Source organism: Thunnus thynnus, chromosome 7 (assembly GCF_963924715.1).
Source record: "Thunnus thynnus chromosome 7, fThuThy2.1, whole genome shotgun sequence".
Taxonomy (NCBI): Eukaryota; Metazoa; Chordata; class Actinopteri; order Scombriformes; family Scombridae; genus Thunnus; species Thunnus thynnus.
In genome coordinates, this window is record NC_089523.1 from 2,999,473 (window position 1) to 3,017,908 (window position 18,436).

The 18,436-nt window shown below is 41.0% G+C and overlaps 1 protein-coding gene across 3 annotated transcripts in view; it reads left to right on the forward strand.

Annotated features, from left to right (window-relative positions):
- bcas3 (BCAS3 microtubule associated cell migration factor) overlaps nt 1-18,436 on the forward strand; it is a 362,195-nt gene that overhangs the window by 40,415 nt on the left and 303,344 nt on the right. For all 3 annotated transcript variants that reach the window (XM_067593817.1, XM_067593816.1, XM_067593818.1), the window contains exons 10-13: nt 1,830-1,906; nt 2,529-2,612; nt 5,698-5,868; nt 9,064-9,157. In XM_067593817.1, coding sequence (XP_067449918.1) covers nt 1,830-1,906; nt 2,529-2,612; nt 5,698-5,868; nt 9,064-9,157 — 426 coding nt within the window. The remainder of the gene's footprint in view (nt 1-1,829; nt 1,907-2,528; nt 2,613-5,697; nt 5,869-9,063; nt 9,158-18,436) is intronic.

The following is an 18,436-nucleotide window of genomic DNA, read 5'->3' on the forward strand; positions in this document are numbered from 1 at the left end:
TCCCAAGCTAATTTATATTTGTGATTTATCTTTAACTAAATGATATAAGAGGACTAAAATAGCCTTGAACTATAAACCTTTAGTGTAATGTACAGACAGTGTAGTGACCTTTCAAATGTGCTTGACCTTTACAGCTGTGCTGCTCTAGAGGCTGTGTTCATGCACACAGATTGGTTTTTCCTTTGCTCATTTTGCACTGTGGAACAGACTTTGCCCTGCTTATGCAGGCACTTCTCTTGCACCTTTTCCACTGACAGTGTGAGCTTGTCTCACTGTCTTGTGTGTCTGCAATGACACATTGCTGTTTTCATGGTGATCATTAAGTGCATCTTGGCATAAGGATTCTGTAGGCCTAGTAAGAAACATTGGCTTGGTGGAGTGCCAGGCCTGTACAACTGTAGGAGAACACAATGTATATTGTAGGACCTTAATGTACAGATAATGAGAATAAGGCACTTATTATTTTGGTAGTAGTAGCGAAAGCAGTGGAATTTTTCTTTTTTGTTTTGGTGGAAAATTTTAGAGATTTTGTTTTTGACTTAAGGAAACATTTAGTACATTTGGAAAAATGGAAAGTTTAAACATGGAATATCAGAAAGAGGATCATCTATTGCCACGCTGAAAAAGGTCTCTCAGGGTTCGTTCTTCAAAAGCCTGAACTCTGCTTTCAACTCCTTTGATTCCACCCATCATGTCTGTTTCCTCTCCCCACTCAGCCCCCTGCTCTCCACCCTGGATGTCAAACACATGTTATCTCACCGCCCGGGCTCCCCTCGGCCTTGGAGAGGCACAAAAGGCTTCTTTGGCGTTACCAGCAGCCCTTGTGGCTTACCTCAACCTCCCCCTTCTCCCCACCAGCCCCTTCCCCAACACAGCACACTAAATTACTGTCTGCCTCCACCTCATCTGCTCCCTGAGCACTAAATTATTGTCAGCAAGCCATTTCCCCCACACCTCCACACACTTACATTAGCTCAGTGTGTGTGTGTGTGTGTGTGTGTGTGTGTGTGTGTGTGTGTGACGAGGGCCCTTGTTCTTGAACACAGCGGGTGTGATCATTATTGGATCAACATTTTGTTGCCTGTGTGTTTACACATAGTGGAAACAGGCAGACTGTCACTGTCTGTATCTGCTTGCGTTTAAAGATATTTATGACAATATCAATCATTTCTCCAGTCTGTTTACAAGCACGTGTTTTTGTCTTGCAGCACAAGTGTGAGACGCCCCTTGAGTTGGAGCTCAGTTTTGGTGTTAAGTCAGACCAGTTCTTGTTTACCTCCACATTTGTTTGAGAGGGAAGGGAAAAATTCGTTCTAATAACATCCAAGACGTTTATCTGGTTGTGAGCGCTTGGCTTTGTTTGTCATTTAGGATTATTGGTCTCTATTTTTATTTCTGCTGACAGCACACCAGTTGTGTTTGCGTGTAAATGTGTTCATGTGTGTTTGTGCCCCCACAGGGATTATTGTGTTGGTCAGTCAACAGAGGAGCCATCCTCAATTTATTGGGTACCACAGTCTCCATTAGGTCATACTGCACACACACACACACACACACAGACACGTACAGACACGTCACCCTCATTAGACTCCCATTTATCTTCCCAAATAAGAGACTCCCCACAAACACATTAATGGTTTAAGATAGTTTCAGACACTCTCCAGGGATGAGGTTTGTGAAAATCCCTGTGTATGTGTTCTTTTTTTTCTGGCAAACTTTTCATGAGGTTATTTACCAAAATGTGTATGAATGTTTGTTTGTTTGTTTTTTTTTCTATCGTAATTATCATTGCTGCTCCCCTTAATATGACTGTCTTTGTGTCTTTTCAGGCTGCTATCCCTGCCCCGGCCCCAGCCTCAATCCAATAGCTCTGGGAAGCCGCTGGCTAGCCTACGCTGAGAACAAGGTAGTCTACATACACACATACACACGCTTATCCATTGCAGAAGTGCCTTATCAGTACAGCGACATATTTACAATCCAAAAAATGCATTTTATCTATTTTCTGCTTCTTTAATCTGTCTGGATAAACAACTCATTCCAAGAAGAGTCCACTAGAGATAATAACATTTTGAAAATCAACAGATGCACAGGAGTCTTCAGTTCTTTTCTGCTTAATGGGATTGTTAAGTATTTACAAAAACCAGAATGTTCTATTGGGCACTCTGCAATACTTTTAATGCATAATAGTGTTTGGTGCTGGTCCACTCAAGTAATTGACAGGTGGGGCCACTGTTTGTGTGACTGCCTAAGGATTTCCAGAAATGACAAAATCTAGTTATTGAAGAGTGAGTGTAATACTGGGACAAAGCTATTCAAGTGATATTGTATTTGAAATGAAATCAGTGCAGATTGGCTGTATGGTCGTGTAATGTTTTTCGCTAAATTTGCAACCAATTTCATCCAAAGAGGGAAGAGGAGAGACTTTTGAATGTCTGAAATCTGGGTTAATTAGTAATTTCCTCTTCATACATCTAGACTTAAACTATAGGTCTTGTATTATCTGTAAATCTTTTGTGTTTTTGCAGTTGATCAGATGTCACCAGTCTCGCGGCGGAGCTTGTGGTGACAATGCACAGTCCTATACAGCTACAGTGATTAATGCTGCCAAAGTAAGTGACTAAACTGTGGGATATCACAAACTTGCAAATAGACAGATTTATTTTGTGCTGTACCATAGATAGTTCATAGATAGGTTCAATAGATAGATAGGTGAATAGAGTTTTTATATTTTCCAAACATTTTTTATGGAAAAATCTGAGTGGCATTGAAGAAGAATACTACTGACAGCTCAGCATTAAGCTCAGCATTTTCAGTTTCATCACATTTTATTTTTAATCGTCTTAAGTGACACTGGCTGATCTGCAGGTGCAGGTGAATGGTTGATGCATACCTTGTTCTTGGGGTCATGGTTCAGTACATTTGTAGTACATCAGGAAAGAAATCCAGAAGATACCATTTCTGTTTCACTTTTCAAAATGTAAATATCAAGTGGTGGATCATTGGCCGTAAGTGCTTCAAGATCACTAATACCAATATGTCATTAATGCTCAATTGTTATTACAGAAGACTCTAACCTGCATATTTTCAAATTCTAAAATAAAAATTGACTTTAAGACACATGCAGTTTAACAGTTTATACTCAATCGAGACTCACTATTTTCTAGTTTTACACAGTTAAGTCTATGTTGCTCTGGAAGTCGTTCCATCAGTGGTTAGAACAACTGACTGGACAGTATATTGTTCCTGGACAACTGAAGCTCGTATTTTTTGTATTGGTCATTGTCAGCACACAGTTTTTGTCCAGTCCACCACGCTCTCTCCAGTGTTGCTGTAACTTACTGGGAAACCTCAACACTTCTGAAAGTAGACCTAAGTGACAAGCATGGCTAGCTCCTCAACTAGCATGATTTAGCTGACAACAAGATGACACAAAAACTGACACACTTTCAAAACATTCAGGGTTCAACTCACATTTAAGTTATGCTTGGCAAAACATGAGATAATTTGACTAAAACTATTAACTTCACGGTGACTACCAAACTGAAGAAAGTCACCTACCGCTCTGAACAAATATGTGATATAACTCCAGCAAACATAACAAGTTCCTAAAGCTTGGTAACATAATCTGCCATCAAAAAGTCTTGGTATCTTTTACTGGACATCAAAACAGCTACAAAATTTGGGGAGAACATGCTGAGACTGAACGCAACACACCCTTAAACATGATGATCAACACCAACTTTTGATACTACAGTTCACAAATAAAATAACCTGCGGTTTTTGTTATTGGTTTTTCATCTTCAATTGAATTCACCCTCAACCATGTCTTACCACAGAAGGACTGAATCAACAAGTTTGCTTTAATCTTCAAAAATTTGAAAATGAGCTCTCATGTTCAGACTGTGGCTACAATCTGTCTAAAAGTCCTTTGGTCTGTCTCAAGCCTTTTCTCGGATAAAACAACACATAATACAATATTTCCAGCTCTGCCTACACCATCTGTAAATGTGCTGACATTGGATCCACCTGGCCCGCCTGGCTGACTGGGGCTGAACTTATGAGACACTTCATCAACCTGCCTGTCTGTTTTTTCACACTGTAATCTGTTTCTCTCCACTGGTCTTGTTTCACTCGTCTCCACAGGGGAGATTGCTCACTAACAGCCAGCAGCCCCCTTTGATACCAGGTGAAATTGATTCCCGGTCTGATTTAGCCACTCGCCAACCCATGCTAACTAGCTAGCTCCTCATATGGTTCTAGTCTGTTTCTCCATTCGGTCCCAGAGGAAGGGCTAATTGATTTACAAAGAGCAAGCCTATTCCTTCCCCTTAACTTAATGAGTGCTAACAGCTAGTGTGAGAGAAGTCTCATTAGCTGGCTAAAGATGGTATACATCAAAAAGACTGTGTCGCTAACAGGTTAGCAGTGTGGTAAAGGGTGGACAATGGCAGTGGGTTATTGATATGCAGACGGGCAGTCTGCTTGCCCGCCCTCTTCTCATTTAAGACCATATATCTCAATATAGATGACAAGGTATCTCCTTCTGGCTTGTGGCGCGACACGCTGGCTCTTAGTGCTGACGTCCAGAGACATGAAATCAAAAAACAGGAGGGGTGGGGGTGTAGCATTAAAGTGTAATGGCTTTTGTTTTTAAGAAAGATAAAAGAGAGAGTGCAACAGCTCTGACCAATTGGACTCGCTGTTCCAAATTTGCTGTTTTACGTTAAATTTGTGTATGACATCAATCCTGTTTCCTTTCACTGCTGGGTGTATGATCGAGAAAGACCTTTCACATAAATTAGGTTGTAATTTGTTTAGATGGCGACATCAGGCCCTAGATGTGTATATGTGTGTGTGTGTATTCATGTGCCTTTGTCAGCCATCACACATGCTCTGCCTCCAGACCCCCCCTTCCCTCCCTACCGGCAGATCAATAGCCCCTGTTTGGACTACCACTAAGAACTCCACAACTGCAGTGATTAGAAAACACATTAGTGTTGATCAATTAGGAGCCAAACGCCTCACTTAATAATTGATGGCTCTGCTGGCAATTTACACACACACACACAAATGCAGGCGTACACATGCACACAGGCAGCAGACACTGTTAGTGTGCCTGGCCAAGTGGCAAAGAGAGACAGTGGGTGATCCTCAGACCTAACAAACGCAAGGCGCCACGCTGTATTGACAGGGCCGCCTAGTCTGAATGCCTGATTAGGCTCTCCGGGGCCCCTTTGGCGCTTACACACACAGAGACACACAGTCACACGCATTGGACTCCATTAGGCAAAGACAGTGTAGTAGGTGAGATAGACTCCACTTAAGCAGCACTATCCATTTCCCTCAATCGAGCCACAGAGGTGTGTTTGAGCCAGACACCCTGGCTGGGCCTTAAGCGGACACAGAGGAGCCTCGTGCACGCACACAGACACTGATGTCTCCTGCGGCTACAGTGCTACAAGTCATCAGTACTACAACTTATCAACAGGCATCAAGTGAACACACTCACCCCGGTGCATCCACACACACATGCACTTAGCCACTCTCTCCTGCACATCTTCACTGCCTGCAAAGGCTTCAAACCAAGTAACTGTAATATGCAGTGTATGATATGCATGCAGAATATCATATAACGGAAGTTGTAAAGAAGACTAATTTCTTATTATTCCATCTTATTATTTCTTGTCCCTGCAGACTTTAAAGACAGGCCTAACGATGGTGGGTAAGGTTGTAACCCAGTTGGCAGGCACCCTACCAGCAGGCACTCCAGACGAGGAGGGCACACCTCACAGCGTGAGCCGCCGCAGCCCCCACAACCCCGGTGTGGTCACCATCATTGACACACACAGTGTTGGTGAAGGACAGGTCAGTTGAGTGTTTCTGTTCTCACTTGTTATTGTTAATGACCTCATGATAGGGCTGGGCAATGTGACCAAAATCTCATATCTAGATACAATTGATTGTATTTGTCAACCATCTGTGGATGGTTGTAAAGACGGTACTACATTCATAATTCAGACATATACAAAAGTTAATAGCTTCAGTTGGTCATTTTAGAAGTTACAGTCACTTTCCCGCAGTGATGAGCTAGGTCTAGTGCTTCGGTTTCACTATGACTCTTGAATTGTAGGTCAGAACAGATTAGGTTTTTGTAAAGTCGACAACCTCCCCCTCTGCATCCCAGGAAACCCTTAGACTAAAACTGCTCGGAGCTCTCTCAGTGTTCCCTTTTTGGATCATGCATAGTGGTTAACCAGAAACTGTTACCAGGTGACCATTCTTGTTTAATAGAGTGTCAGCTTTACTGGCTAGCCCTCTAAATGCTCGCACTTCCCCCCAACTGGGCCCTTTATATGCATAATACACGTACACACACACACACACACACACCAAAGATTAAATTGGCTTCAATTTGTTCTTGGGTTGTTGCCTCTCTAGTCTTGTCAAGTGTGACCCAGGTAAACATAACTGTGGCCTCTGCGGCTTGTTGGGAAACAGGAAAATCTCCAAGGTTGGCTTTTTTTTTTTTTTTTTTTTTTGGCGGTGGCCTGAGCACACTCAGGCTCATTCACCTCACTCCACACAGCTCAGTGAAAGGTGTGACTTAGATTTTGCTGTATATTTTAACAGCCAAGCTTTTAGCCACAGCTCTGTCTGTTTTAGCAGCCTTGGAAGGAGAGACGCTTGGTAAACAGTCAGCTGTTGGTCTCTATGGGCAGTAACCTCACAGGAAGCTCAGGGCTGAGCGAGTACACCATATCCCAAATTAGGTCTCGACATTCAATTTGGCCATTTGTATGGGGGGTTTGGGAGGTTAGTGAGAAGTAGGTTTCTAAACCTATAGATTTTTTTTAATTTTTTTTTTTACCAGAAAATTGCATGTTGTTAAGTTATCACTATCAATATCATGATATGATATGACAAAAATCATATTTGCATTATCATGAATGATATGATATAGCACACTCCTTGTTCTTAGTTTACTCCATCACATTTAATCAGGGTGAAAAGGCCAGTATAAATGTTACATTGACTGCTAAGCTTAAACCCATATTAAGGACTTTCACATGTTAAAGTGGTTGGTTAGTTGGCTGTCTATCTGTTGTCTATCATGATTTTTTTTATTTTGTGTTGTGAATTTAAAGATTTGCTGTTACGTTACAGAAGAATGTTTAATTGTAGTCCACAGATTCAAAGGTAGGTAAGCTAAGTTTGGGTATATTGTCCTTAGCCACAGACCCACCAGGGTACATATACCTGAGTATAGTAAGTATACATACCAATATATTGATCTAACCCTGGTCATGGTTTGAACTATACCAGTTGCCTTCAGCAGGATCTCCCCTTTACGTCTAAAGAAATGCTAAAAGCTTTTATCCCCTTAATTCTCCTCAGCCATTCCAAACCATGATTAATCACATTGCAGTAGCTGTCACATTTTTAATGAGGCGTGTTAGCATACATAGTACAGTTTGTCAGTGATGTAGTCACCACACACACTCTCTGCTTTCTCCTTCTCTCTTCCACTGTGCCTGCAGCCGCCCTGTAGCCAGTGTGTTGTCTTATAAGCTGGACCTAAGCCTTCAGAAGCAGGCCTGCACTCTGTCACCGGCCAAAGCACTGTAACCGTACACTGGCCATAAACGCCGGGCAGGGGGGAAGGGAGGGAGGGAAGGGGAAAGCTAGGAGTTGAGGAGAAATGGAGGGTGAAAGGGGGGAACAGGAGGGGAGGTGGGGGGGAAAGCAGCAGAGAGTGAATTTAGATGGAGGTTGGGGTGTGATTTTTGGAGGAATGGGAAAAGGCAGGAATATGATAGAGGTGAGTCCCTGTGTCAGTGTAGCAGTGCAGGATATTCCCATCTCTTTGAAATTCCTTATTTGGAACAGCAGCCTCATAACACACAGGCACACTCTCTCCCCTGTGTAACGGGCTCAGTTCTCTGGAGGACTCTCTTGTTTCAAAGGGCTCCAGCAGGATTCCCTCACAGAACAACATTGTCTGCTTGCACCGTAATAAAAGTGATCTGCTTCATGTCACCAGCCTCTTTCTGTTCTTTCTGTTCTCCCCTTTTTTCTTTTTTTCCCCTGCTTATTTTCTTGCTTGTAGTCTGAGATGAAGCCCTTTAGTTTTTAGAGGCTGTTTCTTGTTTGGACTAGTTCCTATTTAAAAGGCTCAGCCAGCCTTCCTGACATCGTTAATGCAACACTGGGGCCAAATTTAACCCTGTGTATATGTTCTCTCTTTCACACACACACACACACACACATTCGTGCACAAAGTGGCCTCATGTCTAGGCTTATTTCTAATCTCTCTTCGTGACTAAAGGCGTTTTCTGCCAGCTCCTGGTCTGCGCTCAGCCTTTGTTCGATTTGTCCCAGTCTTGACAACAGACTTCATACAGAGATTTAGGAGCAGCCTCTAGTTGTGTAAAGTGACTTATAATTTCATTTTTCGAGGCAAGTTTCAGAAGTAGCAAGCCAGAGCCGGATTTGACGCCAGTTTCAGCCTGTTTACGGGAAAACCCGCTGTCATGGGGTATTGTCAAAGCCACATGTGAAAAGCCACATTATTGCCAAAGTAAATTTGTCCATATTCTTGTCTCTGGTGTTGGATTGTACCCCATCCACACTGGTCTCAGTGCAGCCTCTGACTTGAAGGACCAAGGCTAATAATATATAGCTCAGATTTTGATGAGTCATAATGTCTTTGATGCACTCAGAGAGAGAATTGTTGAACAATGTGTCCATTGGTGTTCATTGCATGCATAACAGGTAATATGCTAATTATTTTTCTATCCACAAGAGGGCAATGGCACATTCAGAAAGGAGTTCAATGTCCAGCTATTGCACAGTGGGATGATGTCAAAGAACGCTGCTCATTGTGGTGATGATATCAGCGTGTGATGCTACAGACCAAACCAAAATGTGAAGAGAAATCCTTGAGTGGGGGAAAATCCCGCTCTGGGTTTAATGTTCTCATTGTTAGAAAATGATTTGGACTTTTTGTGTGTGTGTGTGGCGGTGTGTGTGTGTGTGTGTGTGCGTGTATATATACTCCAGGTCTTGGTGAGTGAGGACTCGGACGGAGAGGGAGTTGTGGCTCACTTCCCAGCTCATGACAAACCCATATCCTGCATGCAATTCAACCCCAGTGGTAAGACACACTTGCACACACTCACACACACACACACACATATACACACACTTTTGAGGAAGGAGCTAGAACACTGTATGCAATTTCAGAAGTCATAGAAAGCCCGAGGTATTGATAAAGACATATGTTTGGCTCACATGTGGCCACCTTTTCTTGCAGGCTGTCCTGAACCAGTTATCTCACCCAAAGGCCGAATGAGCTTGTATTCATATTGTGCACCACTCTTACGTCTTGAACCTGGACTTAGTTTAGAGTTCCCCATAATGTCTCTATACCAATCCTGATGTCCTACAATATACCCGTATCAAGCAGTTTACTCAAGACACAGGCAACCGATGTGGGTCAAGCAGTGCGTCACATACAATAAATGGGCAACATATGCAACCACTATGCACCCAGAGTGGATGTTTCACATTTATATTGTATTTCCAAGGCTTATTTTGCATTTCAGTCTCTCTTTTCGTACCTTTCAATTATAAGACGGAGACTGAAACAAGCTTACAGTGTTAGCAGACAAACCTTTTAGCTTATTTTACATAAATAATAGTTTCTAAACACTGCTGGATAAGATTTGCCTAGATAATGCAACCTAAATAACAGGAGGGCTAAACAACAGGAAGGGTCCGACTATGGATTATAAAATATTTTTCTGATACATTAAAGGGGCACCACAGCAGTTTTTTGTTTCACTTCCCAAAAGTTGGGGGACTAACGAGACAGATTTAATGCAGAATGACCACAATTGATGCAGCAGAAGCCAAGATATCCTGACTTTTAGGCCCTAGTTTGGGTCAAGCTCCAAAAAACACAGGATCCTACACTTCACATAGTCCAAGTTGAGTGTCTTGTTAGACCCCCTTAGTAAATGTCTTTCAAACTCCACTCCACTCTTGCTCTTAATGAGCAATGTCCTTTAAACCAGTTTACCTTACTATGTGGCATTCACCTTAACCAATACAAGAATGACAAAAGATCTCTTGTTTATTAGAATAGTTAAAAAAACTAAGAGTCTACAGACATGCTAGCAGTTCTGTGGGAATGTACTCGGGCTAAATGCTCACATCAGCATGCTAACATGCTCACAATGACAATGCTAACATTTTGATGTTTAGTATGTAGAACGATTACCATGTTCACTGTGTTGATTTAGTGTGTTAGCATGCAAACATTTGCTAATTAGCACTAAATGTAAAGTGCAGGCTGAGGGGAATCAAGAGTTTTGCAGGTATTTGGTAATAAACCAAAGGACAAAAGGAAAATTTGACCAGATGATGGTGCTAGAGGGAAACTCAGCAGATCATCATTATTATAATTCATCCTCTGGGGACCATGAATGTGTGAACCACATTTTACAGCAAACGGTCCACTAGTTGTTGAGATTTTTCAACGAAGATCTAAAAAGTCAACCTCATGGTGGCGCTAGAGGAAAACTCAGAGAATCACCAAAGTCAGTAAAATAAATCATCTGGGAACCATGAATGTGTGTAGCAAGTTTTATGCCAATCCATCAAGTAGATGTTGAGATATTTCACAGCATAAGTGAAATTATTGATCTGATGCTGTCGCTTGAGGAAAAGTCACGGGATCACCAAAGACATTAGAATGTATCCTCGAGGGACCTTGAATATTTGTTGTAAATTACATGATAGTCCATCTTGTTGAGTTTTTTCACTCTGAAAAAGGTCAACCTCATGGTGTCACGAGAGGGAAGGTCAGAGGTTCACTGAAGTCAGTAAGATTCATCTTCTGGGGACCATGAATGTCTGTAGCAATCTATTTTCAGCAATCTATCCAATAGTTGTCAAGATATTTTATTCTGGACCAAAATGGACGGACCAACATTGCAACCCCTAGAACCGTGCTGCTAGCATGGTTAAAAATCATTTGTTTTCTGGCCGGGCTTTCTGGTCAGCAGTGTAGGTACCAACATGTACTGCAGCCTTTATGAGAGCCAGTTAGTTGCTTGTCCCTCATTGACCAATTTTACATTGAGTAACCTGTTACATGTTATGACTGAGGTTGGTCATGTATGCAGGTTGCAGCTTAATGTAAAAAGGTTATTACAGTAGAAAATATTGATCCCCATGGCTGTGTAAATGCAACACCTAGGTACTTGCAACATTTGTAGCTCCTTTTTCCTTAGTTGTGATTGTGGGAGTTTTATACACTGCCCATATACCTACAGTGAAGAACTGGGGATTGGAGGATTTGTAGGTCACTCATTTTCACCTCAGTGTTAAATGTGAGTCTGTGTCATTCAGTAGACATGGTGCCACTCAAGTGATATCAAGATCCTTCAGACAGCTGAAAATATAAAATATTCACTTTTTTGAACTTATGCTGACACACTATACTCTATAAGTGTGTTGTGTGTTGAAATTAGCTTCCATATACAAAACGTGCACTCCCTCCTCACCACATTATTTTACTCTGGCATCTCCCTCTCCACTTTCTTATCATTGCTGACCTCCACCCCAAAACGAAAGGGACAGTAGATGTTTTGTAAATGTGCACAGGGAAGCTCATCGCTCTGCGTGTTCCATGTGTTCACTTATGTATTTCACTGTTAACCCTGTGGTGTGTATGTGTGTAAGCAGGTGTGTTCAAGTATTTTATGCCGAGTGTGTGTGTGTGTTGAGTGTGCATGTGCAGTTAATAAAGGAGCTGCTGAGAGATGGCTTTCACCCTGTGACCTCCAAGCCCCAAGAATCCTTCACTTACCAAGATTCAGGACTGAACTCAGCATCTTTTTCTGAGCAGGAACAGGATGATACTGCAGACAAAGACAGACAAGATATGGTTGTCTAGACCTCACCTACCCCCACCCTCACCTTCCCTAAAACCTCATACAAAACCCAGTTTAGTGAAATTATGGGCAAGAAAAGCTACCTAAAAGTAAATGTACTCAACTTGTTTTAATTTCTACCTTGTGTTTCTCAGGGTGGGTAGTAGACATGGTGTCTGTAACAAGAAAAATAGCACGATGAAATGTTAAGAATTAACATAGTAATGGAGGTTGTTAATAGTCGATGGTAAGATGTACAAAGAAAACGGGTCAGCACAAACGTGCACTGCAGAATTTGCAGCTGCTATATATGTGTATTTAGAATGATTTACTAAGGCAGCAGCTCATTACTTATTCATCATGCAAGTATAATATTAGAATACTTAGCACTAGAGGCTGCTCAATGGCAGACACAACGACCTTCATGCGAAATTAGAAGAGATGAAATAAGATGATTATAAAGGTGGAGATGGTGTCGATACAGCTGTTTAATTGAATGCTGAGGTTACTGCATGTGTGTAAAAACAGTAGTAAAAAGCCTTTTGTGGCTTCAGAGGGAGCTGTGTGAAATTTGATAAATTGCCTCAAGTGATGTCACTTGAGTCGGCATTGGTTGGGGCTGAAGACTACAAGTTTGGGGAAAAAAAAGAAATCCTGTGTAGTTAGAAAGAAGTGAGGTTACTAGACCTCTGTAGCCCCTTCATCTCTGCTTAAGGCTAGCGGCCCCAGGCTACATCAGCTGCTACTAACATAACACACCTGAATCTCCAACCGAACTGTTGGTGAGCGAGTTGTATTGTGGGCAATGTAGGCGCCGGGCTTTGACAAGGAAGAAGAATGCATGGAATAAAAAGACAATAACTCTGGTTCTGCAACATGGATTTTAATCACATAAGATGAAATATGTTAGGACTGTGTGTCTTTCAGCTTGTTTAGAAATTCTATGCTCCATGGAACAAAATCAGTGAATGCAGCTTTAAAAAACTATTTTAATGGGACTCACTATGCATCACTAGGTTTTGGGAGAGTCTTGGGTCCACTTTAAATATCTGTGTTGCCTGATGTCACTAGTGATATTTCTGTTTAAACACCCTTTTCCCTTCAACATTCAAGCTCGGTTTCTTGAGAAATGCCTGCTGAGTCAGCAAGCCTACAGAATCCCCTGTGAGTCTTTTCACAGGACACTGTCACTTTCAAAATTCCAAACACATTTAATCTTTCTGACTCATTTACTCTGAAGCAAATCTAAAAGGCTAATACATTATAATTTAAATTGCAGCCCCTAACAGCACCAGAAGTGTTGCCAAAAAACACAGATTTGCCCTTTTTCATTGCAGTTAGGGTGTGTAATGAGATTAGGACGATTCTTACAAGCTTAGCAAGACTCTTTTCCCTTGTTGTGATTGCAGGACTGCTTTCATCATTGTTTATTCTTTTATTCATTTTCATTTCTAAGCTGCCTGCTGTGGAGTGTCCCATAATTAGAGGCCTCTTGATTTGATCAGAACCCAAATCCTGAGTGACGGGTTCATTGGTCTGGCACTAAGTGAACTCTTTCCAAGGAGTTAGGGGAAGCGGCTTTTACTGAACTACCTTCCTAGTCCAACTGAGGCTCCCTTCTCAGTGGTCAAGCTCGACATGGCAGAAACAAGAAAGATAGACTTAGCAGGAAACAATGATATGACTCAAAGAGGTCCTGGAAAGCCCAGAAGTTTTGGCTGGGAAGAGTTATGTAAGAAACCCCAGTGGCTTGTGTGTGTTGGAGGCTCTACAGAGGGCGGACCGGTGGCCGCCAGTTCTTGGTGTGGCGGCTGGCGCTTTGCGGTGCTTCGGTGGATCTGTGGATCTATTCCTAGTGGTGTAATTAGAGGGACGCAGATGAAGTGCAGTGGCAAAGCGCTCTCTTTAACAGCTGCAATGTGTGTGTGCTTGTTTTCTTTCACGTCTCGTCCTCTTCACTCGTCCTTAACGATCCTTGACTTGATTATTAGGTATGATTCCAAGGTCAAAATACACTCATGTTTTGATGACAGAGATATTGTCCAACAACTTGTGCATTTCTTTGACTATGACTGGCACTAGATGGAGTGATTGATTCAGCAACCATACAAGGCACCACCCTCTGCTCTGTATTCTCTCAAAGCTCGTTCTCTGTAGTCCTCCTCTAGTATGATAAGGATCAAGTGTTTTACATGCACTGGTGGAAGAAGTATTCAGATCCTTTACTTAAGTAAAAGTAGTAACACCAGCATGTAATCATACTACATTTCAAGTAAACGTCCTGCTCTGAAATCTACTTTGTTTTCTATTTTCTAGAATATTTTCTATTATTTTGTTTCTACTTTGGTAAAATGGAAAAAGGAAAATGTCCTTAAGTATCAAAAGTAAAAGTATATGGAGGACAGCTCATTTCAGACATTGAAATGTATGTATATTTATATGATTGTTACACATGCGTTAATGTTTAAGCAGCATTTTAATGTTGTAGCTGGCCAAGGTGGAGCTAATTGAAACTCCTCTATGTACTGTTGGGTAGTTTAATGTGTTTCCCAAAATCCTGTTTTTGTCCCTGCTGATTTTACAGTTTCACTTCTATTAACTCACTGAAATCTCTATAAACAGTTTCCACATACTGTCCAGGCACTAAAATCCAGATGAGAGAAGTTTATGGTAAATGTTAATAGCTGAAACAGTTTGTCACTGTAGTCAATGGACAGAAAATGAGTTTATTTTAGTTTGTCTTAAATAAATTGAATATCTTTGGGTTTTGAACTGTTTGGTCAGACAAAAGAAGATTTGAAGACGTCTCCTTGGGCTTTATGAAATTGTAGCAGGCTTTTTTTCACTATTTTCTCACATTTTATAGGCCAAACAATCAACTACTTAATCAAAAAAAAAAAGACTTACTTCATTAGTCAGTAATAAATATAATCAAGTTTCAGCCCTAACATGTTAATCTGGCTCACTTTCAATTGTTACTGTAACCTCACAGCATTTATAAGCTTTATGGGTAGCACCTTTTATTTGCCCTGGGATTTACCTCTTGGGCTACAGACAACTGTCCCTATACTCTCTAATGGGTAGAGATTGTTGCCTGAGAGGAATTCAGATACTACTCAGGGCTGAAAAGAAAATGCATATATTTCAGGTAAAACTAAATGATTTCATTTATATGTAGATTTTTAGTTGACTGTGTAATCATAATGTTCTATGAATTAGATAGTAAAGGACAGTTAACTAAATAGAATACTCAGCATTCTTAACTTTCCTTTGTTAGACTAACATTATTATGGAAAGCACCACCAATTTCACCACAATGTGATATTTGCTAGATTGATAAACAGATACATTTAGAAAATAGCATTTTAATAGTTTTAAGTTGTGTTGTTTTTTTGTTTTTTTTGGTTTGAGAAACTTGTGATCTAAATTTTGGGTGTCACATTAAAAAGGTGACTAAAGTGTGCTTTTACCAGTGAAGGAATATTTCCAGGTTCAGACGGTTTCTTTCCCAGGTTGATATGTAAAAGTTAATATAGGCTGGACTACTGTAATGCCCCTCTGTCTGGTGTCTAAGAAAGCTGTTGGTCAGTTTCAGCTCATACAGAACACAGCAATATTTGTACTGACAAAGACGATAGCCCACATTATTCTAATTTAAAGATCTTTGTATTGGTTACCTGTCTGTCACAAAATTCATATTAAGATTCTTTCATTTGTTTTTAAAATCACTGAGTTAGCAGTTATATGGTTTAGAAATGTATGTCTCCTAGGTCTACTTTAGATTCTCTTTGTGTTGCATTTTATGCATGAATTGTGCTATAGAAATAAAGTGTATTATTATTGTTGTTATTATACTATACAAGTTAAGTCTTAAGCTGCAAAGTAATTTGAACTATACCTCTCAAATCAATGTGCTTAAAAGTACAATATTTCCCTCGGAAATATATTGCACTATTTAACTACAAGTACAGTATCTCAAAATTGTACTTCATGCACTTTACTTGAGTAAATGTATTGAGTTACTTTCCACCACTGTGTACAAATAATGGTTACTTATACAGTTGTGGGGTTGGACAGCTTCTCTTAAAAACATTATATTGTAAACTTGGGTATTGTCAGACATGGATGTTCAACATGCATACTGTTGAACTGATCTCTGTAAGTAGTAAAACTGAACTAGCCAGTTCAGTACTTTCGGCATGAGTCAGTCAAATAAATTGTATTTAAACTGGATACAGTCTTTACTGAGAAGAATCTCTTTACACTTTCATTAACTTTTTCATTCTCATAAAACAGTAGGCTGCCACAGAATCATTTTGTGCAGCCTCCTGAATGCTCTGAATATGGAAGTTTTGAATACCCCATCAAAGCCAGGAGTAATAGCAGCTGAATCAAGACTGAATCTCTCCCCACACGGAACTGTCCCATAAACCATATCCCTGGTTTAGTAACAGGCCGGTCTAATGAATAGCCTGGCCCGTTGAGCCTGACCATTGAGGCAGCTGTGCCGTGAAGGCAGCTCTCCATGGTGTAATAACTCTGTCTCTCCATCTTACTGATGTGTGAAGGAAACCAGGCCGTCGCCGAAAAACCCTGGACCCACACGCACATGTTGAACACGAGGGGAATTCCCACACACAAGCAGCTCCACTTGGCCACACATTTACAGCCACACATTTAGCATGGATTGAGTTGTGTCTTCACACCAAGATAGTAATTAGCACTCACAGCCATGCTCTGATGTGATTTACAACAGCTACTCTGCACAGCTCTGTCTTGCCTTCGTCATTATTTTGACTGGGGATGAGATGGGAAGTTTTTTCCAACTCTGTATTTTACATAAACATGATGATCACTGTTATTAATGTCAGATATATTGCCCAACATTACAAAAGTCTGACTTTTTTGTTATGTCTATGTTTGTTAAAGAGACTGCCAAAGCTGGGGCTGGTAACGCCACTGTTTTTACAATTCCTATGTAAGAATAAATTAAGTAATTAACTGGCCTGGCCATTGTAGCATTAACAGAGACAGTTTACTCATAGTCATATATTAGCCAATCTTTGTGATACAGATCAACCTGTGGATGTGATGCAGTTTATCAATGTATAATTGATCCAAGTACATATGTTAAGCTGAATTTAGTGAAACTGTGGCTCACATTTTTCCTCCAAATTTGACAGCTGAATAAATTTGCCCCAAACAGCCGATGTACCAACCGCTGCTAGCTCAATGTTAGCTGTGTAGGCTAGCTAGGACCTCCAGTTCTTTCTGTCATTTCCCTCCAGTCTCTCTACTTTTTCTTTATCTCTGTACATTTATGAAGTAGTCTCATTAAAGTTAGATGAGAGCAAGTTGCTGCAGTGTGTCGCTCAAGTTGAAACATTTTCATTTCACACAGACTCATCTTTGCCTCAGTTAATGCTGCCCCAGGCGAATTTGTGTCCGTTCGCACCCACTCGTGCTTTCCCTTCACTTTGTGTGCAGTCATGCCACATCCGAAATTCAGACATTTAGGCCTACATTTATTCAGCTGTAGGCAAAACAGTTCCATTTGTTTTTATTCAAACACAGCAACACAACTACAAGAACAGGTGAAGTCATGGTACGTTTTTTAAGAAGCCTTTGGAAGTAGCGTCAGCATGAACAGCTTCTGAAAACAAAATAGTGTTTTATTTTAGCACCTCTGTGCAGTGCTAACAGCTTTACATCTAAATAAAGAAAAGAAGATTTGCAGTTATGCAGTGCTAGACTAACTTTGGCCATTATTAAGAGTGATTTTACACTATAATGATAAAATCTTGGTTTTGTCAGCTGTTCATGAAAAACTGCATTTCACAACACACACTCACAACAGAGACATCAAGACACACATTCATAGCCAATGAAGTAACAGTATTCATCAACAGAGTCTATTCAAGTACACAGGACCTGTAGTGACCTTTAAGGCGTAAAACTAGAATGTATTTGTTGAGCATTTGAAATCCAAGTATTTAGTAGTTTTCACATTTCAGTGATACTTACTTCACTGAGATGTTTGGTGTCCGGTGATGGGCAAAATGCTGCAACACACCATAAATAAAAGATATTGAACAGCCTAGGCAGATTCCCTACAGTAGTTCAGTATAGTCCAAAAGAGCTGAGGCTTCAGGAAAATGATGATGTTCAAGTATTCATCTGAGAGAAGTGATAAGTGGTTACATGGCCGGAGCTAAGGAGAATGTTTGGATTGGGCCAGTGACCATGACTCAGGGCCTCTGGAAAGCTTGGCTGAGAAAGACTCACCTCATCGCCCCTCGAGGCTGACGCTCACCAAACCTCCAGACACCTCAGCAGTGTCGAGTCATTCGCTGCCCACACAGTGCGGTAACACGCAGGTCATTTGTAACTTCTTTACGGTATGTGTGTAGGTGGGTGGCTTGGTGGGGAAGAGTTGAGTTGCTAAGTTTTTCGTTCCCATCAACAGAGCTGGTTTGTTTGTACTGGCAGGAATC